This window comes from Myxine glutinosa, chromosome 10, assembly GCF_964187855.1.
Source record: "Myxine glutinosa chromosome 10, kmMyxGlut1.1, whole genome shotgun sequence".
NCBI classification, from domain to species: Eukaryota; Metazoa; Chordata; class Myxini; order Myxiniformes; family Myxinidae; genus Myxine; species Myxine glutinosa.
Window position 1 is genome coordinate 20,573,198 of NC_136270.1, and position 23,372 is coordinate 20,596,569.

Below are 23,372 nucleotides of genomic sequence, written 5' to 3' on the forward strand. Positions count from 1 at the left end.
TTCCTACAGGTCGCACAAGATCTGCCAGCCACCCTCTGATGGTTAAACTGCCGAAATCTCGGCTCTCTGCTCCTGGGGGTGAGGTGGAGAGAGGGCGTGCAAGGAGAGTGAGGAAGAGAGTTTTTGATAAAGATAGCCACCCCACCACCAGGACGAGGCTCAGGTCTATCATACCGGAGGAGGGAGTAACCAGGAAGAGATATTAAGGAATCAGAGGCATCTTGAAAGAGGAAAGTTTCTGTTGAGCAGATCAAGTCTGGATTGTCAGAAGCAACCTGTATGGAGAGATCAGTCAGGTTTGAGCGAAGGCCCCGGATGTTTGAGGTCCATACCGTTAATGAAGAGAGGGGGGGAGCATCGGGTACAGGACAGGGGAGGACAGGGGAGGGCAGAGGTAGGGTAAGATGAAGGATGAGAGGGGGAGGTAGGGAGAGCAGTTGATAGTGTGTCAGAGATTACAAAAGAGTTACAAGAAAGGGAAGGATGAGGAGAACAAAAGGTTTGATGGTGAAGGGATGAGGCACAGTGAGGGGTTGTTTGAGGGGGGGGGGGGGGGGGGCAGAGGAAAGTAGAAGGGGAGGAGGCAGCTTTGAGGAGGAGGAGGAGGAGGAGGAGGATGGAGGAGGGAGAATTGGAGAGGAATGGTATGGGAGGGGTTGGGGGGGAGTTTTGAAGGGGAGGAGTGAGGGGGGAGTTTAGGAGGGGAGGGGCAAGGGGGGAGTTTAGGAGGGGAGGGGCAAGGGGGGAGTTTAGGATTGGATGGGCAAGGGGGGAGTTTAGGAGTGTAGGGGCAAGGGGGGGGGGATTTGGAGGGGAGGGGCAAGGGGGGAGTTCAGGAGGGGAAGGGCAAGGGGGGGAGTTTAGGAGTGGATGGGCAAGGGGGGAGTTTAGGAGTGTAGGGGCAAGGGGGGGGGGGATTTGGAGGGGAGGGGCAAGAGGGGAGTTTAGAAAGTGGATGATTAATGAACTTTGTTACAAACACGTGTACTGTTGTTGCTTGTTGTGGACTGCAATAGCAATCTTGGCCTGTTTTGGTCTTTTTATGTTTTATCTGTTTATTTACTTTAGCATTCTGGGTGTTTTTCGCTCTCATTGGCAGGTGGACATGTATGCTGGTGCCGTGTTCATCCAGCAGGCGCTGCGCTGGAGTCTCTACCCCAGTGTTTGTGTCCTGCTCGCTGTCACGGTTGTGTACACCGTAGGAGGTGATGGTTAATTAATGTTGTTTTCAAACTGAGTTTCACTTTATTTTACTTCATTTGTAGAATTTATCAACAGGGACAGTGCCACACCAGGGAGATATTTTGTAAAGGTATTGATGATCCCATCAATTTTTCAGTAAAAGAAAAAAAAATTCCCGTTCACTCCACCCGACTCTAACGTAGACCTTTTCAATTATTGCCTGTAAGCATTAGTGGGGGGTTTTTTTTTTTTTTTTTACCTTTGGCCCAATAAAAACTTTTTTTCTTTTTTTTTCCAAAAGCAATGGAATGCGCACATAAGTCTTCAATGGCAGCCAATGCAAACCACAGTATGTATTGTCTTGCATCTTCAGTTTAGGTTTTTAAAGTAGTTCATCAAATGATCTCCCTCAAAAATCGAAAAGGCTTGTGTCAGCACTTGTGTAAACAACACATGTCACACGTGTTTGACCATAAATAGGTTTATAATGAAGCTGCGGTGGATTATCTGCGTCTCAAAACATCATGTTCTGCTTGTTAACAAAACTACTCTTAAAGAGCCAGTCGAAAATATGCTCATTTCCTTAAAAGTCAAAATGTGACGATCTTGCTCTTCCTTCTGTCACCTGTGGGTTTCCCTGCAGCTTCTGCTTCTCTCATATACAGCATTTACATTATTTAACGTTTACATGTCTGGTTTAAGGTTTACATTATTGCCAGGGAGTGTGGCTGTTCAGCTGATGCAGTCCCTCGTGTAGGTTAGGGCAGGAATTTTCTGGAATTTGGGTAGGATGCAAACTCCCCTACTTTTCTGCAAAAGACAGTGGATCTTTAGCTTCCATCAACTAATGCGAGCAGATGGGTACCCAGCTTAATGGCCATATAAGGCAAGGGATAACTATATTTGTGATGCAATATGGCCTGCCTGTGAAGCACCATTCACTTTATAATCTGTGAAAATAAAACCCAGACCTGACAGATGAAAGGTAAGTGTGCCATTTCTGCACTGTCCTGTCATGACAAATGAAGCTTATTTGGATGCAACTCAGTCCTTTGTGAGTATTCTTCCCACAGATTCCTTGTTAATGCAAAGTGCGGACGAGTGGTCAACATAAGGACCTACCAGGGCTGCTCGTCATCACTGCATGCATATTCTCAGTCACTTCTGCTCTTTTGATCGTGCATCACAACCATACCTTCATCTGAATTTTATTTTCCCATAACTAATAGTATTTACAGATGGAGCTTCATTACCCTGCGCTCGCGACGCAAAAAGCAGGGTTAGGCATTCGGTTGTGTACGTGTGGCGTACGTGCGTGTTTGCGTTTTTAAAATTCATTTTCTCAGCAACCGTTGGTCCGATTGACAAAATGTACAATAGGAGTATTTTTGGTACTCCAAACACAATTCTGCCTATAGAAATATTTTTCCAATGGTGAAGAATCACTTTAAAAAAATAAAATAATCCTCATATCCGAATCCATATTCAGATCTTCACCGAATCCATATTCAGATTCGAATCTAATTGTCCTTGTCAGACACCCAACTTCTCCACCAAGTTTCATCCAAATCCGTTCACAACTTTTTGAGATATCCTGCTATGTATCGTTTTTGGCCCTATATCCCAATGGTGAAGAATCACTTTAAAAATCCTACTATCCGAATCCGAATCTTCACCAAAATCTAATCATTTCATCCCTGTCACATACGCTACATCTCTGCCAAATTTCGTCCGAATCCGTCCACAACTCTTTGAGATATTTTGTTCACAAACAAACCGGCAGACAAACGGACAGACAGGGGTGAAAACACAACCTCCATCCACCTTTGGTGGCGGAGATAAAAATTGAAACGTGGCTCATTGTAAAGGTCTCCACATGGGGAATAAGTGTTGCTTACGATGACGTTATTGGTGCCTTCATTATGACGTCATAATTTGACAAGTACAATGCTTCGTCCGATCACTGAAATTTCTTCTGCGTGATGTACGCAACAATTATATTGGAGAATGTAAATTTATAGCATTATAGGTCACTTGGTCTGGCAGCCATATGGGATCAAAGAAGAAAAAAAAACCTTAAACAGAAGAGTTGGCTCACACCAAGTCCTTATCAAGATTGCATGGGTAAGTATTCTATGAATACCACCTAGTTTATGTATATTTCTGAGTAAAGTGCAAACTATTCATCATGTGATGTGACAACAACTCTGGAATCTTGTCTTCTCAGCCACAGTTTGCAGATCATGCAATCTTGCATGTTTTATTTCCGTTTTTTCCACCAAACAGAGTAAGAAAACAAATTGTACTTCAACTAAATCCAATCTTTTGGCACTTTATTAATCAACAAATGCATTGGTCCATTTTACTTTGTTTTTAATACACCTATAGTTATGTGTTTTCTAGATGGTTTGGGTGGTTTATTTTCAATTTTGCACTATTACATTTATTTATGAAAGCACCCTATTACATACAATGGCTTGAAAAAGTATTCGTCTTCCTCCAGAGTTTTCACATTTTGATGCCATCTGAGCTTATTTATTGATGCTTTCAAATCAAACTTAATACATCTTCACAAACTACCCTAAAGTGATAAAGCTAAAAGATGCAGATAAAATGTGAATAAGTTAGATTAACAGAGAAAATCAGATGATTCTCAGTTGCATAAATATTTAAACCCCCTTGCCTGTCATGAAAACCCTAAATCACTTTCGGAGCAAATGATTTGTTTGATAGGTTACAAAATAAGTGTAATAGGTTTCACCTGTTTGTAATCAGTAGTTGAACTTAAAACATTATGTCCCTCATGTATCTAAGGAGTTTTAAGGTGCAACTCACTTGGTCAAACTTCTCTTAAAAGTTTAAACTTCTTCTTCTTCTTTCTTCTTGGTCAAACTTCTTGGTCAAACTTTGTCAACCACCATCTCTTATCTTCCCCCATCCAAAACCTTGATCTTTCCTACCCCCGTTAATTCACCCCAGATCTACTTTTTTGAAATGCTGACTTCTTTCCTGGAAGTCCAAGCAGTCTCCATGTGTTTTATACCCCCCTCCCCTTCCCATGCCTCCTCCCACAGATCTCCCAATGTCCCTGTTCTCTGCTGTTGTACTTGTGTGCTTCCCTCTTTCTCCCCATCCTGTCTCCCGCTCCCTTTATTGTATTTTTTAGTGTCAGTTTTTTTTTTGTTTTTTTTTTGTGATTGATGTTAGCTCTTACACGAGCCTCGATCTTGTATACAAAAAACCCCCCAAAAAAACAAGGCAAACATGAAGACCAAGGTGCTTTCCAAATAAATCAGACTTGACGTGGTGGAGAAGCACCGTTCAGGAGAGTTGTAAGAAAATTTTAAAATCACTTATTATCCCTTTGAGTACAGATAAATTCATCATTAGGAAGTGTAAGACGTATCATACCACCCAGACTCTACCAGATCGAGTTGCCCATTGAAACTCGGCACCCGGAAAAGTGGGAAACTGGTTCAGGATAATAATAATAATAATAATACATTTATTTTATTTAGCGCTTTTCAAGAAGCCCAAAGACGCTTTGACAGAGTACAAAAAAACAAGTGCAAAAAGACAAAAATCAACAGGTAAATAATCAAAGCAAAAGGAAGGAGAAGGAGAAGAGATCGTCAGGGGTTAAATGTTGAATGCAGTGTTGAACAGGTGGGGTCTTGAGTGATGTTTTGAATGTGGTGAGTGAGGAGGAGTCTCTGATGGTGTGAGGTAGTGAGTTCCAGAGGGTGGGAGCAGCGATGGAGAAGGCCCTGTCCCCCCAGGATCTGAATTTGGTCCGCATGGGGGGGGGGGGGGGGTGAGGAGGTTGGTACCAGCAGAGCGGAGGTTGCGGGTGGGAGTGTGTCTGGAGAGGAGGTCAGTCAGGTAGGATGGGGCCAGGTTATGGAGGGCTTTGTAGGTCAAGAGGAGGATTTTGTACTGGATTCTCTGGGGGATGGGGAGCCAGTGAAGCTTGTAAAGGACGGGGGTGATGTGGTCACGGGTCCGGGAATGGGTGAGTAGACGGGCAGCGGAGTTCTGAATGTATTGGAGTTTATTGATGATTATTGAGGGTGAACCAAAGAGGAGGCTGTTGCAGTAGTCCAGACGGGAGGTGATGAAGGCGTGGATGAGGGTTTCTGCAGCCGTGGAGGAGAGGGATGGATGGAGACGGGCGATGTTTTTCAGGTGAAAGAAGGCTGTCTTTGTGATCTGTTTAGTGTATTTGTCGAAGGAGAGGGTTTGGTCAAAGATGATGCCAAGATTCCGGATGTGAGGGGAGGTGGATACTGGGAAACCGTCGATGTTGAGGGCAAAGTTATGGGTGGATTTGGTGAGCGTTTTTGGGCCAATGATGATTATTTCAGATTTATCATAGTTAAGTTTGAGGAAGTTGATTTGAAGCCAGGATTTTATTTCAGTGATGCAGTTTGTCAGGATAGAGTGGGTGGCGGTGGAGATGGACTTGGTGGAGATGAAAAGCTGGATGTCATCGGCGAAGCAGTGGAATTGGAGACCATGACAGCGGATTAAGTGACCAAGGGGGGACAGGTACAGGATGAAGAGGAGGGGGGCCAAGAACTGAACCTTGGGATGTCACTGTAAATCCAAAAATGACTTTGAAAGATCTGCAAGGCTCTATGTCCATGATGGCTCTGTCATTGTGTTCATCAATCAACAATATCCTGTTCCCTTCACAAAGCTGGGCTCTATGGACAAGTGCCAAGAAAGAAGCCATTGCTGAAAAGACGCATCTAAAAGTTCATCTGGAGTTTGTGAAAAAGCATCTTGATGATACTGCAGGCATGTGGAGAAGTTTTGTGATCAAACGAGACAAAAATTGAACTTTTTGGGCTAACTACAAAGCGTTACATCTGGTGCAAGCCTAACACAGCACATCACCCAGTCAACACCATCATGTTATGGGGCTGCTTTTCATAACCAGGGACTGGCAAACTTGTCAGGGTAGGAGGGACAATGAATGGTGCAAAGTACAGGAGAATCCTTGATGAAAACCTGTTTGAATCAGCCATGAATCTGAAACTGGGTAGGAGATTCACATTTCAGCAGAACAATGATATGAAGCACAAAGCTGAAGTCACACTGGAGTGGCTGAATAAGAAGAAAATAAATGTTCTTGTCAAATTCCTGACTTGAGCCCAATTGAACATTTATGGCAAAACTTGAAGATTTCATTGAACATTTATGGCAAAACTTGAAGATTTCAGTCCATTGACGATCCCGATCAAACTTGACAAACCTAGACCAATTTTCACGTGAAAAATGGGCGACGATTTCACCATCTTAGTGTGAAAAGCTGGTAGAGACGTACCCACAAAGACTCATAGCAGTCATTGCTGCAAAACATGTTTCCACAAAGTGCTGACATAAGGGGCTAAATACCTTTGCTGTGGAGGCCACTCACACTGGAATGGGTCACCAACAGACTTCAGACTGATACAGAGGAATTTATTCAGTTTCGTGTACATGAAGAGATAAGCATCTACGTAAGGGAATAACATATACACAACCCTTGCAGATCTCTGAAAGCACAATATGCTGGCAAAATTCACTCAAGGAATAGGAATGCAGTTCAGCCCACACTTTCTCATTAAAGATGCATATAAGCATGCAAAAAGATAACATGAACCCCAGGTGGCCAACCTTGAATGTGTTCCTAGCAGATAGCAAGCACCTTTTGCTCCTCAACAGGAAGTTCACACATGGACACAAGCCCATTCAATGCTCCCTTAATTGCAAGCTTTTACCCACGTGAGTACAGTAATCACGTGGTTCCATCATTCCAGCTTTCTTGATTGGACAGGAATGACAGTCATTATTTAACCCACTTCTACATTACAACCAGTGAATTTTAATTTATGCATGTTTTTTCAGGTATTCCTGACATGTAACCTCCTTCAACTATAAGGGTGTTTAGTTTGATGTCTTCAGTTTTTTTTAATAAAAAAGTTCATTTGGAAAAATTAATTTGTAATTCATCTAAATGTGGCATTCTTGGTAGGGGGCGAATACTTTTGCAGGCCACTGTCGGTTGGGACCCATGACTTTGCCCATTCCCCCCCCTCCCACTGCCCCCCTTTCCACAACCTCCCCCCCCCCCCCCCCCCCCAACCATACCCTCCAATAGATGTGTTAATCGGCAGAAAGACAGTCACCAGGGTTTTACTGCTAATGTTTACAATGTTTTAGTTAATGTTGGAAAAAAAATTGGAGAGGGAATTCCAACGACAGTTTAAAGTAAAACTGTTGATTCGAGCACATTCCAACTGATTTCAAGGCATTTTTTTCTCACATTGCAGCCAACCTAACCATTCCATGCCAAAAAGCTTTTTGCAGAAATGGTGGAATGCAGTTCTACCAAGGAAAGTCACGCCGACTTGTATTATTGGTGCACCTCATTCTAGTGAGCCCGTGATCTTGCAGCTTTAGCCTATAGTTCCTATTGAAAACATGAGTGCTTTTGTAGATGTCTTGATGCATGCAAAGCCATTCCAAATGTCCAATCTGTTCACAATTCATGTCATAGGGTGTTTAATGGTCTGAATTTGTGTAGTTTAGACAGTTGGGCTACCTTTAGTGTTGCAACACAAGCCATAATGTTAGTAAGGCATGCGAGACCTTGCTAACGTTTGCTGAATGCTTTCTGATCTCGCTGCAGGAGAAAACTCGTCAGAAGCACGCACTGCAGCGTTTCCCCCGGGGTATCCCTTTTCCCTTTTGCCGATTTCTTTCCCTCTTGCATTTTTAAAATACTATTGAACAGGCATGTTGGTTGGAGCTTCTCTAATAGCGACCGAGCTAGGCTTTGCTGCATCGCCCTTTAAATTTTGCTGTATTTTTTGCCTCCGTTTATATATATATATATATTTCATTTTATTTATTTTTTTGCTTTATTATACATTTTCACAAAGTATTTGGTTTCTCCTTATTCTAATTTGCAATCTGGCTTTCCTTTCTGCACCTTCTGCCTTCCATTAGCTCTTGGACTTTGCTAAATCTCCATGGTGGACATTTGCCATTTGTTTTGAGGTGTATTATTCCTTTGGAATGCAGAATTGCCATTGTAAAGTAAATACAATTTTCCAAATTCCTTCCCCTGAGCCCCTTTGTTAACAGACTCGAAAGTAAGTTTACCCTTTTTCCAACTATAATTCATACATTCCTTTAATATGTAACTAATCTTTAATAATAATAAATATGACGAGTGGCCCATACTTTTTACAAACTTCTGAGATTTGTCACGACTATAGTCGATAAATATATATAGGCTAGAAACAAACTCGTACGCATCACCACTCCGATGCAGGATACCCGACTGAAGGTGTAGTAATCTGGAACAATGGCTATGTCTGCATCTTCACGAAAGTCACTGTGGGATTTTTTAACGTCCACAAATTAATGCGGGCAGACAAATGCCCAGTTTACCGTCCATCCATGGGGCGGCACACGCATTGATGAATCGACCTGCCTGTCAAAAACCAGGACCGTTTATCGCATGGTTCTAAAACGGGCTAGACAGCTCATACACGAGCATGCGTACCTGTAGTTTAGACAGTTCAGCTACCTATGTAGTTTAATTTAGACTTTTTTTTGTCCCAAAACTCCCAAAGCTTGCTCCCAAAGTCCCAAAACTCCCAAAACTTGCTCCCAAAGTCCCAAAACTTGCTCCCAAAGTCCCAAAACTTGCTCCTAAAGTCCCAAAACATGCTTTTTGTTTCATAATAAATCTTAACACTAAATAATTATCCAATGCTGTATTTTTGTCTTGATGATCAATTTATTTAAATTAGAAAGTATTGACCTCATCATGGTGCACAATGGACTTCATTCGTGCAATTGTGAGATTGTCCCCATTGAATGTGGAAACCTAACATTTTTTTTGGTCAGGAAAAACAAAATTGTAGTCTTCCCTTTGAATTATTTTAACAAGCCATCTGATTTAAAAAAAATAAAAAAAATAAAAAAATAGATCTTTGGTGGGGTTGTTGTTGTTTTTAGCCGCTTCAAACTGCATTCGTAATTGTTAATGTGGAACCAAGTTTTCTGCACCAAGAATGTCATGTTGATTGATCCTACGTTGTGACTTGAAATCTCTTCCGTGCTTGTTCTCCGTACTTGTGGCCAGTCGGTCACTGTTACATTTGTAGCCTGGGACGAGCGGTTGGAGGTGATAATGGGGCGGTAGGATACGGTAGAGGAATAAACAAACAAAGCCGCATGAGGGTTAGGAATATGTGGTGGAGGGTGGAGGATATTTATTTTCTTCGACAGTGCAGCTTTCAAGATGAACTAGTAGAAACTCTTCCCTGGATAGTTTTTATTTTTATTATTTATATATATTTTTTTCTCAAACTTAACCCATCATTTGCTTGTTTTTTGGTATATTTTTGGTTTTATCTATTTTGTCACTATTAATGGGTTATTTTTATTTTGTAGCTTCCAATCTTTTCTTTCAACTGTTTTTGTAATTTTCACTTAATATAGCATCTATCCATTAATAAAATGTAAATGCAATAATGGAAGAATTGCAATCTTTATGTTCTTCCACTTGCTGGTGGTACTTGCGAATATATTTTTTTTCTGCCAGCAGGTCCTTCGCTCGTCTCTCATGGGTTAATCTTCCCATTGAATGGATCTTCTGGATGCTGTTCTGCCCTCTAGCTTGTCTTAGGCCTCACACATGATGCTGGGGTGGGGTTTTGAAATTTGACGTTAGAATTTGAGTTTGAAGAAAAACTTTCGGCCATGCGTAAACGGCATAAAGATTTGCTCTTGTCCGGAAGCAGAGGTCATTACTGTCTGTGACAGTTTTGTGTTATATGAACGTGAATGGCCTGTTTAAAATGACAGATGGTAGTTGCGTTTAGCCGTTGAGAATTCACGCATTTCTCAGTAAACATAATCTTCATAATATACAAGCAAGCTGCCTGAAAACTTTCCTTTCACCAAGTTGCTGAGAATGGGGCCAATTTTTCCTTTTCTGTTTTTTGTAAATCGTTTTTCAACGCATTTAGAACTTGCCTAAATCGTGGAGGCACTGCACTTTTACTTATTGTGCAAAGCTACAAGACATTGAATTCTGACATCTAATTCTGAAGGCATGTTGTTGCTCTATAACTTTCCTATTCCATATTTCTTCATCCTTTTGCTTGCAAACTTTCTGCAAAGATTTTATTTTTTCCTTCCTCAATGTTGATAATGTCATTAATGCTTTACTTATAGTTCACAAGTTAATGTAATGTAACAACCAATTCGTTTAACAGTAGTGCTGAATTCCTGAAATGTGGTTTTAACTTTTCTCACCCTGCATTCCAGGTGGTCTGGCTGCTGTCATTTACACCGATGCTTTGCAGACGGTTATCATGTTTTGTGGAGCACTTGTGCTAATGGCAATCAGTGAGTGTTTGCATACTTTGTTAAACTTTGATATTGTAAATGTTTTATTTTACCTGTGCTACCAATCATTTTCTGCGATACTTGTAAATTAAACTGCAACAAAACTTTGCACTCTATGTATAAAGCTGGAAATAGGCCTTTATATTTCTGTATGTGTGTGTATATATATATATATATATATATATATATATATATATATATATATATATATATATTGTTACGGATCGTGGTTAGATGTTATTTCGACCGAGCGGTGGTGTATTACCGCGACCTAACAGTTATTCCCCGACTAGACCCCGATTCCACCCAGACGTTGACCAAATCGCGCTATGCTAAATCAATGATGGAAAGGACACAACGACTGGGATAGATGAAACGACGCAAGGGGTACAGTTCTCAAGACCTCCGGAGGAGGATATAATTACAGTGGTGGAGAAAAGGGGTAGATTACAAGGTAGTGAGGTAAAGACACAGAAGAGATAGGCACTTAAATACAATCTTATTTTATCCCAGACAGACCACAGACAAACGGGACAAGGCTGACTTACACAGGGATTGATGGCAGGAAGGGACAGGTAGTCGATAGCACAAGGTGCACCTTGGCTCGAGGACAGGATCAAGCACGGTCCAAGAGATGCAGGGAGGTCTCACTGCGCTCGGAAGGGACGTGTCTTGCTTCAAGCTCAGCGCGCATCTGACGTCACCTCCCTCCTCTTGCGCATGCTCAGCGGGGAGTGACACGCCCTCGGCTGGTTGGCTCCGCCCCAGATGGGACCGGTCCGCCGCTTCCATTGGGTGCGGGGGTTACCGGGCTCCGCCCTTGACGAGGAGCTGACAGGGAGCCCCTATTTGGTAACCCCGTCGAGCACATGTTCGATGGCGGCTCGCTGGGAAGGCCTCATGCCCTCCCAACACCCCCTACCAACCAAGCCGGAGTGAGGACGCGCACTCCCTGTGCACGCCGCCGCCGTTGCTGTTGTTGTTGTTGTTGTTGCTGAACCGTGAGGAAGAGCTGCGGGGAGGTATTGGGAGGTCCTAAACTTCCTAACGGTGCCATACAATCACATTCTGGTGCAACGAGGGGTCAGAATTAATGGAAACGAGTCCTTAACTGACATAGACTAAGAATAACTAGCAAGATGTCCTATAGTTGTCTTACATGAGATGCGGTGAACCTGGGCACGACATTTAATGGGGGAAATAGGGGGAGGTCGGGTCTACAGAGTGTTGTTTACAGAAAATGGGACTAGGGAATGGGGGATTGGGGATAGTTGGGAAGTATTGAGGAAATAGGGGAATATTTACAAGCGGATATGGATGGATGCAAATCCCATATCCGCAACAATATATATATATATATCAATACCCGCTCCACCCCATCATGCATCTCTGCCATCAAATCAAATGGACTCCTCCGACGACCCAGGTACATTCACCGTGGCTCCGGTCGCAAGTTTGTTTATTTGCAATCAGGTCACTCCATCCCCGTCCTCTGGTCGGCTCAGCGCACTCTCACTCTTCGTCCCAGCGCACCTGGTCACAGCAACCCACACGATCGCACCTCTTGCCTACGAACCCTGGCTAAATCACCTGAATTCATCCCTGCTGTTCAAAACAACATCAAGCTCACCCTGTTCAACACCCGGTCCCTCAACAATAAATGCCTCATCCTGAACGAATACATCCTGGATAACAAACTGGACTTTCTCTGTCTCACCGAAACCTGGCAACAACCTCTGGACTACTACACACTCAACCTCACCACACCCAATGGATATTCCTACGTCAATAAACCACGCTCGGAGGGCCGAGGTGGTGGAATTGCCGTTATCCACCGTCAAGACATCAAGACCAACCTCATCTCCATCTCATCTGCTCCATCATTTGAACACCTGGCTTTAAAACTCTCTGGTCACACGCAGTCAGTCATGGCTGTCGTCTACCGCCCTCCCAAACCACACCCATCATTCCTGTCTGACTTCTCCTACTTTCTGACCCAGCTATGTTCCCTCTCCCCCTCAATCCTCCTCCTTGGTGATTTCAATATCCACATGGACTCCACTGACTCCACAATAACCACTGACTTCACTGATTTACTCACCTGCTTTAACCTCACTCAACATGTCGACTTTCCTACCCATATCCGTGGTCACATTTTGGACCTTGTCTGCTCCACTGGATTAAATTTGCACCATCTCTATGGCTCCGACCTCACCCTCTCTGACCACTTAGCCATCACTCTGACCATCAACATCCCCGCCCCAACACCAAGGCATTATCGCACAATCAACTTCCGTAAGCTAAACGCTCTTTCACCTACCTCATTCTCATCCACCCTCTCTGAAAAAATGTCCACTTCTCCCTTCATTGACCTCCACACCCCTTCCGACCTCACTGACTACTACAACCACACTCTCTCCTCCTGCCTTGACCAGCTTGCGCCTGTAAAAACCAAAACAGTTTCTTTCACCCATTCTGCTCCCTGGTTTACCCCTGAACTCCACCTGATGAAAACTCGTGCTCGCCAACTTGAAAGACTCCGCAATAAAACGGGTCTCACAGTTCACTCCCAAGCCTACAAGGACCACATACAACACTACAAAGATGCCCTCTCCCGCGCCCGCTCTGCCTACTACTCTCAAATTATCCACTCTGGCTCCGGAAACCCAAAAGCACTCTTCTCGACAATAAACAAACTCCTCCGCCCCCTGAACACCACCACCCAGTCATTCACAGTAGACAACTGCATCTCCTTCCTCTCTTTCTTCCAACGCAAAATTGACAACATCTACAACAGCTTGACCACCGCCGCACCCGCTCCCCCTCCAACCACCTGCCCCCCCTTGTCCTGCCATCCCCTGTCTCGGTTCTCCCCAATCTCTCCTACTGACCTCTCTGAACTCCTCATAGGAATGAAAACTGCCACCTGCACTCTTGACCCCATCCCCTCCAGCTTTGTCAAAGCCTCCCTCCCTGCTCTCTCTCCACTTATCATTGCAACAATAAACTCCTCCCTGTCTACAGGCATCGTCCCACCTTCCCTCAAAATTGCTGCTGTTACCCCCATTCTAAAAAAACCTGGTCTAAACCCTGACACCCTAAACAACTTCAGACCCATCTCCAACCTACCCTTTCTGTCAAAAGTTTTGGAACGTGCTGTAGCCACTCAACTCAAACATCATCTCTCTGCCAATAACTTGTATGAAACATTCCAATCCGGATTCCGCTCCAACCACAGTACTGAAACTGCTCTCCTCAAAATCACCAACGACCTTCTCCTCTCCTCTGACGCTGGCAACCTCAACATTCTCGTCCTCCTCGACCTCAGCGCTGCCTTTGACACCATCGATCACACTATCCTCCTCACCCGACTTGAATCCACCTTTAACGTCACCGGCACTGCCCTCTCTTGGATTAAATCATACCTCTCTGACAGATGCCAGTTCATCTCCATCAATAACTGCAAATCCCCCACTGCTCCCCTCCCCCAAGGTGTCCCCCAAGGTTCAGTTCTTGGCCCCCTCCTCTTCATCCTTTACCTGTCCCCGCTCGGTCACTTAATCCGCCGTCATGGTCTCCAATTCCACTGCTTCGCCGATGACATCCAGCTTTTCATCTCCACCAAGTCCGTCTCCACCGACACCCACTCTATCCTGACAAACTGCATCACTGAAATAAAATCCTGGCTTCAAATCAACTTCCTCAAGCTTAACTGTGATAAATCTGAAATAATCATCATTGGCCCAAAAACGCTCACAAAATCCACCCATAACTTTGCCCTCAACATCGACGGTATCCCAGTATCCACCTCTCCTCACATCCGGAATCTTGGCGTCATCTTTGACCAAACCCTTTCCTTCGACAAATACACTAAACAGATCACAAAGTCAGCCTTCTTTCACCTGAAAAACATTGCCCGTCTCCGCTCATCCCTCTCCTCCACGGCTGCAGAAACCCTCATCCACGCCTTCATCACCTCCCGTCTGGACTACTGCAATAGCCTCCTCTATGGTTCACCCTCAAAAATCACCAATAAACTCCAATACATTCAGAACTCCGCTGCCCGTCTACTCACTCATTCCCGGACCCGTGACCACATCACCCCCGTCCTTTACAAGCTTCACTGGCTCCCCATCCCCCAGAGAATCCAGTACAAAATCCTCCTCTTGACATACAAAGCCCTCCATAACCTGGCCCCATCCTACCTAGCTGACCTCCTCTCCAGACACACTCCCACCCGCAACCTCCGCTCTGCTGGTACCAACCTCCTGACCCCCTCCATCCGGACCAAATTCAGATCCTGGGGGGACAGGGCCTTCTCCATCGCTGCTCCCACCCTCTGGAACTCACTACCTCACACCATCAGAGACTCCTCCTCACTCACCACATTCAAAACATCACTAAAGACCCACCTGTTCAACGCTGCATTCAACATTCAACCCACAGCATTTAACCCCTGACTATCTCTTCTCCTTCTCCCTCCTTTTGCTTTAAATATTTCCCTATTGATTCTTGTCTTGTCTTTTTGATTCTTGTCTTATATATATGCCGTATATCGCTGCTGTTTGTTTTCTTGATTCTTGTCTTTTTGCAATTGTTGTTTTCATGTATTGTTATGCATTATGTTTTCCACTCTGTCAAAGCGCCTTTGGGCTTCTGGAAAAGCGCTATACAAAATAAATGAATTATTATTATTATTATTATTATTATATATATATATATATATATATATATATATATATACACACACACATCATTTATTTATTTGACTTGAAAGGACCAATGAAAAAAATGCAATTGTACTTCCATATGACAAAATGTCATTTACTTGCTATATATACTTTAGCCTCTAGTGTCAAGTTTTATGAAAGTGTTTCAAATCATGCTGGCTGACCAATCAAATGTCTCTTACTATGGAAAGTTGGTCTTCGTGAATGCTCTTGTACGTCTATGTCAGCAGACAGGTAGAACAATGGATTGAATAGACTGTTTTGCACTGATGGATTCACACCCCAAAACTTTGGCTTCTCCTTGCATCACCTCATTGTTTAGCATACTCACCATACTCCGATCAATGGTGTGTCGATTTGATCACTTGTCGTTTCTTACCTGGTAACATTACCAATTATAACCTCCCCTGAGGATTTGCCATTAAAGCCGCACCAAAGTGGTTTTTGTCGTGCTAAATCTGTAATGGCCGGTCACCAATTCAATCTTACAGAACAACAGTTTATTATAAGAAGACACAAGACGACGATAACTGAGAAATAAATAAAGTACACGAGCGAGAACCGATATCACGAAAACCCACTTAATACAGGAAATGTAGTCATCAAACTGGCCATGAACGTGCAACAGGGGATGCCAGGCAAGGTCCTTTGGACAGACATTATTGTGTTAACGAGTCCAGTATGCGCAGAAAACATCAGGGAGCAGCCGGGTAGTGAATGGTCTGTTTTACACTGGAGCAAGTGTGATTCTGGGAAACCGCTCCGTGTGAGATTAAAGGGGTGGTGAATGCTCTGTTTTTGCATCATGAGCGACAGTGATTCCAGGGTAAATTGCTCCAGTTCACGATTCATGATGCCCTCTCACTCCACGCTTCCCCCCCCCCCCCCCCCCCCTTAAAACACTTGTATTAAAAGCCCTGGAAATGTATCCGGTATTCAGTAATCATTTATTTTATGATGACAAAATGCTGTACTAACTAACTGAAAATAATCTTCCCAGCAATTGAAGTCTGCTTGTTTGTATAAATGGATTGGGATTTGAAACTTTTGAGCTATTTCAGGAGGTGGCCGCCAACATTGTTGAGCTGGATGTTGTCTGGCCCACGAGCCTTTCCTGGCTTATGCCACTTCAGTGCAGTTATCAGTTCATCTGAGCCGATATGTCATGTGAAGCCATGGTCAGGAAGTTCAGATCTGTTTGGTGCTGCTTTTTCATGGTTAAACAGCATTGAGAAGTGCTTATTTGGGATTTGGATACTTTACAATGTTGATGTATGTCCCTGCAATGGTCAGGAAGACTGGGCAATCTGCGGAGACTGGGCAGTGGGCATAGTGCATACTTTGGATGTTCCGGTGAGGCAGTTGATTATCTGACATGCCTTCTGGTTGGAGTGTTTATGTCCATGCTATCTACTGCTTCTCTCCATCTGTCGCTGAACATTGAGCTGAGACTAAAGTTCATAGGGAGGATGCATAGTATTGAATATTGATCTGCACTTGCTTTCAAGGAGTTATAGAGCTGTTCACAATTCTTTTCTGAACTGGGAATGTAGTTTGTTCTTCAACCGTGAGGGATGCAAGACTGATGCCAAGTTTATGACATCACAGAAGCCCTGGTAAGCACCCCCAAGTATATCTGACGATGGAAGGAAATTGACACTGCTGCATTTTAGTAATTTGTACTCGTTCCAGTGTGCCTCGTGAAAATTCCATCATTTTGCAGGAAGTGTTGGAGTTGGAGCAGTCAGAGGTGTACCCTTGATCAGAACTAGCCAGTGATTGTAATGGAGAAAGCTGTCAAAAACCGCTCTTTTATGAGTGTTGGGTGAACAAACTGCATACCTGCCACGCCACTCGGCCAGGTGTGGCTTGGTAGTTATTCCCCATCGACTCAGAAGGTAGCTTGTTCCTTTCTGTCAAAGAGCAGCACCAAGTCACAATGAGATACTCAATTGTATAATGTCTCACTGATGTCTATAATCTCTCACCAGTCTGGATGTTGGCTGTTGGTCTCCAACATTAAAAACTGGAGCTGGGGCCAATGAGACATCAACTTGCTGAATTTGATCAGGTAGGGGCTTGTAGATTTTGATCAACTCTCTTGCACCCGGAAAACATGCCATGTGGTTGGAGACTCCGGGTTGGAAGATGCAACCAGAGAGCAGTCATCCACAGAGGCTTTGTCATATGATGTTCACTCGCTGTGAAGGCAAGAAACCTGGAAACAAAAGAAAAGGTCAAAACCTGTCTTGTAATCGTTATGCTGAAATAGCTTGTTTGCCATTGAAGCATTTCCTGGCTGGGCCACCAGGAGGTTAGTTTTCGTGCAGTGCTGCTTACTGTCTGTTTTTTTAGGGGAAGGGGGGGGGGGGGGGAAGGGGTGTGTACATGATCGAGGCTTATGGAAGGGAACAAGTTGTAAAGGGGAAACGCCAAAAGTAGTGTGGGATCAAGGGGATGGGGAGAGGTCATGTCGTGAACAAGCTGTACACAAGCTGAGTGAAACACAGCATGAAGAGGAAGGGGAAGGCAGGAATGAAACGGTAAAGGAACAAACCAACTAATAACCAACAAACAAAAAGGTGAGGGAGAGAGGGGGAAATCACAATAACCTTGAAATAATCACAATATTCACAATAATCACAATAGAAAAATCACAAATAATCACAATAGAAAAGGAGTACTTGGGAATGGGATCATTTGGGGTAAAATAAATAGATCATGAGTATGGATGTGGGATGACCTGAGGTAGTGATGAACACCTGTCTTGAAGCTCTCGAGGGAATAATTGGTCTGAACAGACTGGGGAAGTTGGTTCCACGGCGAGAGAAAATATTAACAAATGAGTGGAGGTTAGCTGTGTGCCTGGATTTTGGGAGCTTATCAAGAAGATAGTTACTGGCAGACTGTGTATGCCCTGCAGAAACATGGGACAGCACCGAGAGAAGGCAAACAACAACAACAACATGCATTTTAAGGCCATTTTCCCTGCTAGAGCGGGGGTTAGCCTTGCGGTCCCCATGACAATCTTCTCCATTTTGCCCTATTTTCTGCATCTCTCATTGTTAACCCCCTTGCCCGCATTTCTTCTTCCACCATCTTTAGCCAAGTCTTTCTCGGTCTTCCCCGTCCTCTACTTCCTTCTACATCAATTTCCATCACTCTTCTCAACCAGTCACTTTCATCCTTCCTCAACACATGACCAAACCATCTCAGCCTGTTCCTCTTCACAGCATCAATCACAGGCAATATTCCCATCATCTTTCGCAATTCATCATTTGTCTTCCTCTCTCTCGATACTCCGCACATCCATCGAACCATTCGCATTTCCACCCTTTCCAGCCTTCGTTGCTGCTCAACGTTCATTACCCATGTCTCGCTCCCATAAATCATAACACTTCTCACACATGCAGCATACACCTTTCCCTTCAGCTTCAGTGACACTCTCCTCCTCATCAGCACGCCACTCAGTTCCCAAAACTTCTTCCATGCACATCTCACTCGAGCAACCGTTGCCGAGTCTGATCCACCTTCTCCATTCACCATGTCTCCGAGGTAGCAAAATGTTTTCACACCTTCCAGCTTCATGCCGTCTCCAAGATCCAACTCAACATTTCCTCCATCTGCAGCTCCCTCTGTGCACACCTTACATTTGAATGTAGCTGCCACACTGGTAAATGACCCTCTCAGACCACTACATTTTTGATGAACCCACTCAGCACACATTGTACATTGAATGGAGTTCACTCCGACACCCTTCCTGCACACAGCACACGGCCACTTCCCAGTTCTTTCCACCTCACCACATGCTTTACCACTTGCCATCACCTTCGTCTTTCTGATATTCACCTTCAGACCTTTTGTCTCCATGCATTCCTTCCACTTGTTCATCTTTTCCTTCAGTCCATCCATACTTTCCGCAATCAACACCAGATCATCTGCATACAACAACTCCCACGGTAAACCCTCCTTTACGTTCTGAGCCAGCACATCCATCACAGTTACAAATAGTAGTGGACTTAGTACCGACCCCTGATGTACTCCCACCTTCACCTCAAACTCACCACTGTTCCCGTCCTTCGTCCTTACAGCTGTGCGCGCTCTTTTGTACATTGCCATCACTACTCTGATCAACCATTCCTCCACTCCTAACTTCCTCAATGCCCATGTCAATACTTTGCGTGGAACCCTATCAAATGCTTTCTCCAGATCAACAAACCCAAAAAACAACTTCTTCCTCTTCTCCATGTACTTCTCCTGCAACTGCCTCACAATGAAAAGCGCATCTGTCGTTCCTCTTCCTGGCATGAATCCAAACTGCATTTCGTCGATCTTCACTTTCTTCCTTATCCTCCTCTCTAACACCCTTTCCAATACCTTCATTCCATGCTCCAATAACTTTATCGCTCGGTACGAGCCACACTCCAGAGGGTCACCTTTCCCCTTGTATAGAGGGACGAGGGTACTCAGTTCCCAAGCCACTGGAATGCGGCCTTCTTTCACCACCAGATTACAGATCTCTGTCATTCTCTTCACACCCCAACTTCCTGCTGCCTTCAACATATCTCCCACAACTCCCATCGGCCCTCCCGCTTTTCCACTCTTCATTGCTTTTATCGCTTCCTCAACTTCCTTCTCAGTTATCTTCTCTGCCGGTCCTAAAACTGGGTTACTCTCTATGTTGCCATCCCATTCATTCTCTGTATTCAACAGCATTTCCATATATCTTTTCCATCTTCCTTTAATTCCATCTGGGTCGACAACGATTTGTCCCACTTCATCCTTCAAGCAACTCACCCCCATCACATCACACCTCTCTTTCGCTATGTGCTTTGCAATCCTGAATACTGTTTTCTGACCCTCTTCCGAATCCAAGCGTTCTCCGAACATTTTCCTACATGCCTCCTGCGCCTTTGCTACCTCTTTCTTTGCAGCCTTCCTGGCTGCCTTATAACTTTCATGCTCTGCTGTTTCTGCTCCCGTACCCTTCGCCTTCTGCCACTCCTTGAACTTCTTCCTCTTCTCGTCAATCCTCTTTCCAACTTCATCATCCCACCGCCATGTTTCCGAGTGCCTCGGTGGTCCTTTTGTCCATCCACATACCTCACCAACGGCTCCCAACAGACTAGCTTTCATTGACATCCAACCACTTTCAAGCTCAACCACATCATCCTCTACCCTCTCTACCCTCATCCTCGTTAAAAGCCTCTCTTTTAATGCCTCCCTTACTGTCACCTCTTTCAACCTCCACACCTTCATTCTTGGTTGGTACTTCACCCGCCGAGCTCTCCTCGCACCTTTCACCCTTATGTCGCAGACAACCAAGTGGTGCTGTGAAACAGCCTCCTCCCCCGGGATCACCTTTGTGTCCCGGAGGTGCCCCCTATCTCACCTACGCACCATCAGGTAGTCAGCGGTTGTCGTCGACCCACCTGACGTGTATGTAACAAGCTTATTATCCTCTTTTTGGAACTGAGTATTACAAATCAACAAATCAGCTCCATCAGCAAACTCCAAAATCCTTTCACCTTCTCCATTTCTCACACCATATCCGTAACCCCCATGAACTCCCTCAAAACCATCCATACTCCTTCCCACATGTCCATTCAGGTCTCCTCCCACCACAACAACTTCCTCATCTTTCACGTTTTCCATCAGCTTCTCGATCGCACACCAGAACTTGTCCTTCTCTTCATTGCTTCGACCAACCTGCGGAGCATATCCCAAGATGACGTTCACCAAGAGCTTTCCAATCATCATTTTCACCATCATCAACCTATCACTCACTCTAGTCACACTCACCACACTGTCTACAAACTCCTCAGAAAACAGGACACCAACACCATTCACGCCCTCCGGGCACCCTTGCCACACGAACTTGTATTTCTGTCCCTGCCTACCCTTCACCATTCTCACACCACTTCCCTTCCATCTCGTCTCTTGCACACAACATATGTCCACTCTTCTTCTGACCAATACTTCCACCACTTCTCCTGATCTCCCTGTCATTGTCCCTACATTCCATGTCCCAAACCTCAGAAACCGATCTCCACTTCGGGCTGCACCCTGCCCATATGTAGTTGTAATTGTCATGGTTCTCTTTTTGAGGCAATGTTTTTATGGCCGGATGCCCTTCCTGACGCCAACCCTCTTAGTCATCTCTTACGACATGCAGGGATACGGTGTACCTATTCTGACCAGGGTACACACTGGGAAACGTTTAAAACATGGAAATTCTGGGGGGGGGGGGGGGGGCGTCAGCATCACGGCTGCGGTTTAAACATATTCCAACAATATCCAAACAGAACCATGAAAAACAATCTGGAAAAAGTCTCCAAGCGAGAACGTGGATTTGAGAAGGAAGGAGCAGAGGCGGAAGAGAAACGAGATACAGGGGGCGGGGCACAAGCCGAGACGAGGAGGAGAGCGAACAAGCACGTGTCCGGGAGGAGAGAAAGAATCAATATAGAATTATTTGTCTAGGGAGGTGAGGTGAGGGGGAGAAAATAAAATAAAAGAAACAAGCAATACAGCGAAGGAAATAACCCAAACCGACAAAACACCGACGGGGGGAGGGAAGCCCCAAGTTACCAGGCCGCGCACGAGGTACGACTCAGAAAACGATTAACTACACGCAAGTTTGTACGAATTACAAACCAATACCAACCAGAAACACACAATAACATGTACACAGCAAAATAACCAGTGGTAATTTGACAAAGACAAGAATGGGAAAACACTTAAACTTCGATGGCGTGGAGAGCTCGAAGTACGCTTCACTCGCCCGAGGAACCGGAAACCCCACCAAGAGAAGGCAGAGGGTGCAAAACCAAAAAGGAGGCAATATGATAGAGAGGCCACCAAACCTGTCTGTGATACAATAGTATAACAGGCCTACTAGACACTCAGCTTTGCCGCAGGAGATCCCAATGAATTTGGTTGGCGCCATGCTTTCCATGACATCAAGAAGGGCAAGGTGTGAGACAAGGGCACCGGCACAAGGGGTAGAGCAGTACACCATCAAGCTGCCAGTGAAGGCTGTGTAGGCTATCAAACATTCAAAAGTTTGTTTAGAAAGTAGATGAGAGGGTTTGCTAGACGGTCTTGTCGGTGAGACAGGGTGAGTGTGTGGGATTTGTCTCAGTTGAAAGATGTATTCCAAGTGTTGGACCAGTTCCTGATTCTATCCAGTTCTGCACAGAGGAAAGAGGCTCATTCTTGCCTGGCTAATGGATGAGAAATGATACTACAGAGGCTGGAATCATTAACAAAGAGATAGGCAGGATTTTCCAGGGAATCTGAAAGATCATTAAAGATTAGGAACAAAACTGGGCACACTGCCTGGGGGTGCTCCAGCCTTAACATGGAGAAGAGATGAGGGGATCCCGTTAAGATCTACACGCTGAATAAGGGATTGGAGGAAGTTGTGAGCTATGAGAGGAGGTGTCCTTGGATGACATAAGCGGCAAACAGAGAGGGTTGTTGCTGCCGCAGTTTGTTTGGGATGCTGCTGCTGTTGTTGCTGAAAGTTCCCCTTTCTTCTCCATGGTATTGTTAAAAATTATTTAACTGCTGTTTTAAAGATAAAAAAAAATTCTTTATTTCAACCCCCCCTTCTCTCCAACTCAAAATGGAATTAATGAAATACAAATTTATCCTTGTCTTATTTAACTGCAGGTTTTGGCGAGGTGGGTGGCTACAAGGGTTTGTTGGAGAAGTACCCCAACTCGATACCAACTATCCGTGACAACAACTCGTCGTGTGGGTTACCGCGGCATGACGCCTTCCATCTTTTACGTGATGCGGAGACTGCAGACTTTCCCTGGCCAGGGGTGCTTATAGGGATGACTATTCCCAGTTTATGGTACTGGTGCTCAGACCAGGTATTTCCATTTTGTTTTCGGGTATTTTCCCACTCTTTGTCCTATATATTGTTCATTCCACAATTCAAAACTCATCCACATCACATAGCCTCTGTTATCTGAACAATTAGTCTCAATTTCGTTTGAACCTGCTTGTACCGAGCGTGGTTGTACCGAGAAATGG

The 23,372-nt window shown here is 44.5% G+C and overlaps 1 protein-coding gene across 3 annotated transcripts in view; it reads left to right on the plus strand.

Moving 5' to 3' along the window:
• Positions 1–23,372, plus strand: part of LOC137434379 (sodium/myo-inositol cotransporter 2) — a 130,070-nt gene that overhangs the window by 57,323 nt on the left and 49,375 nt on the right. For all 3 annotated transcript variants that reach the window (XR_013624683.1, XM_078785439.1, XM_078785440.1), the window contains exons 7-9: positions 1,100–1,205; positions 10,516–10,596; positions 23,004–23,209. Coding sequence is in view for 2 of the 3 variants with exons in the window: in XM_078785439.1 (XP_078641565.1) it covers positions 1,100–1,205; positions 10,516–10,596; positions 23,004–23,209 (393 nt within the window). In the remaining variant the exon portion in view is untranslated. The remainder of the gene's footprint in view (positions 1–1,099; positions 1,206–10,515; positions 10,597–23,003; positions 23,210–23,372) is intronic.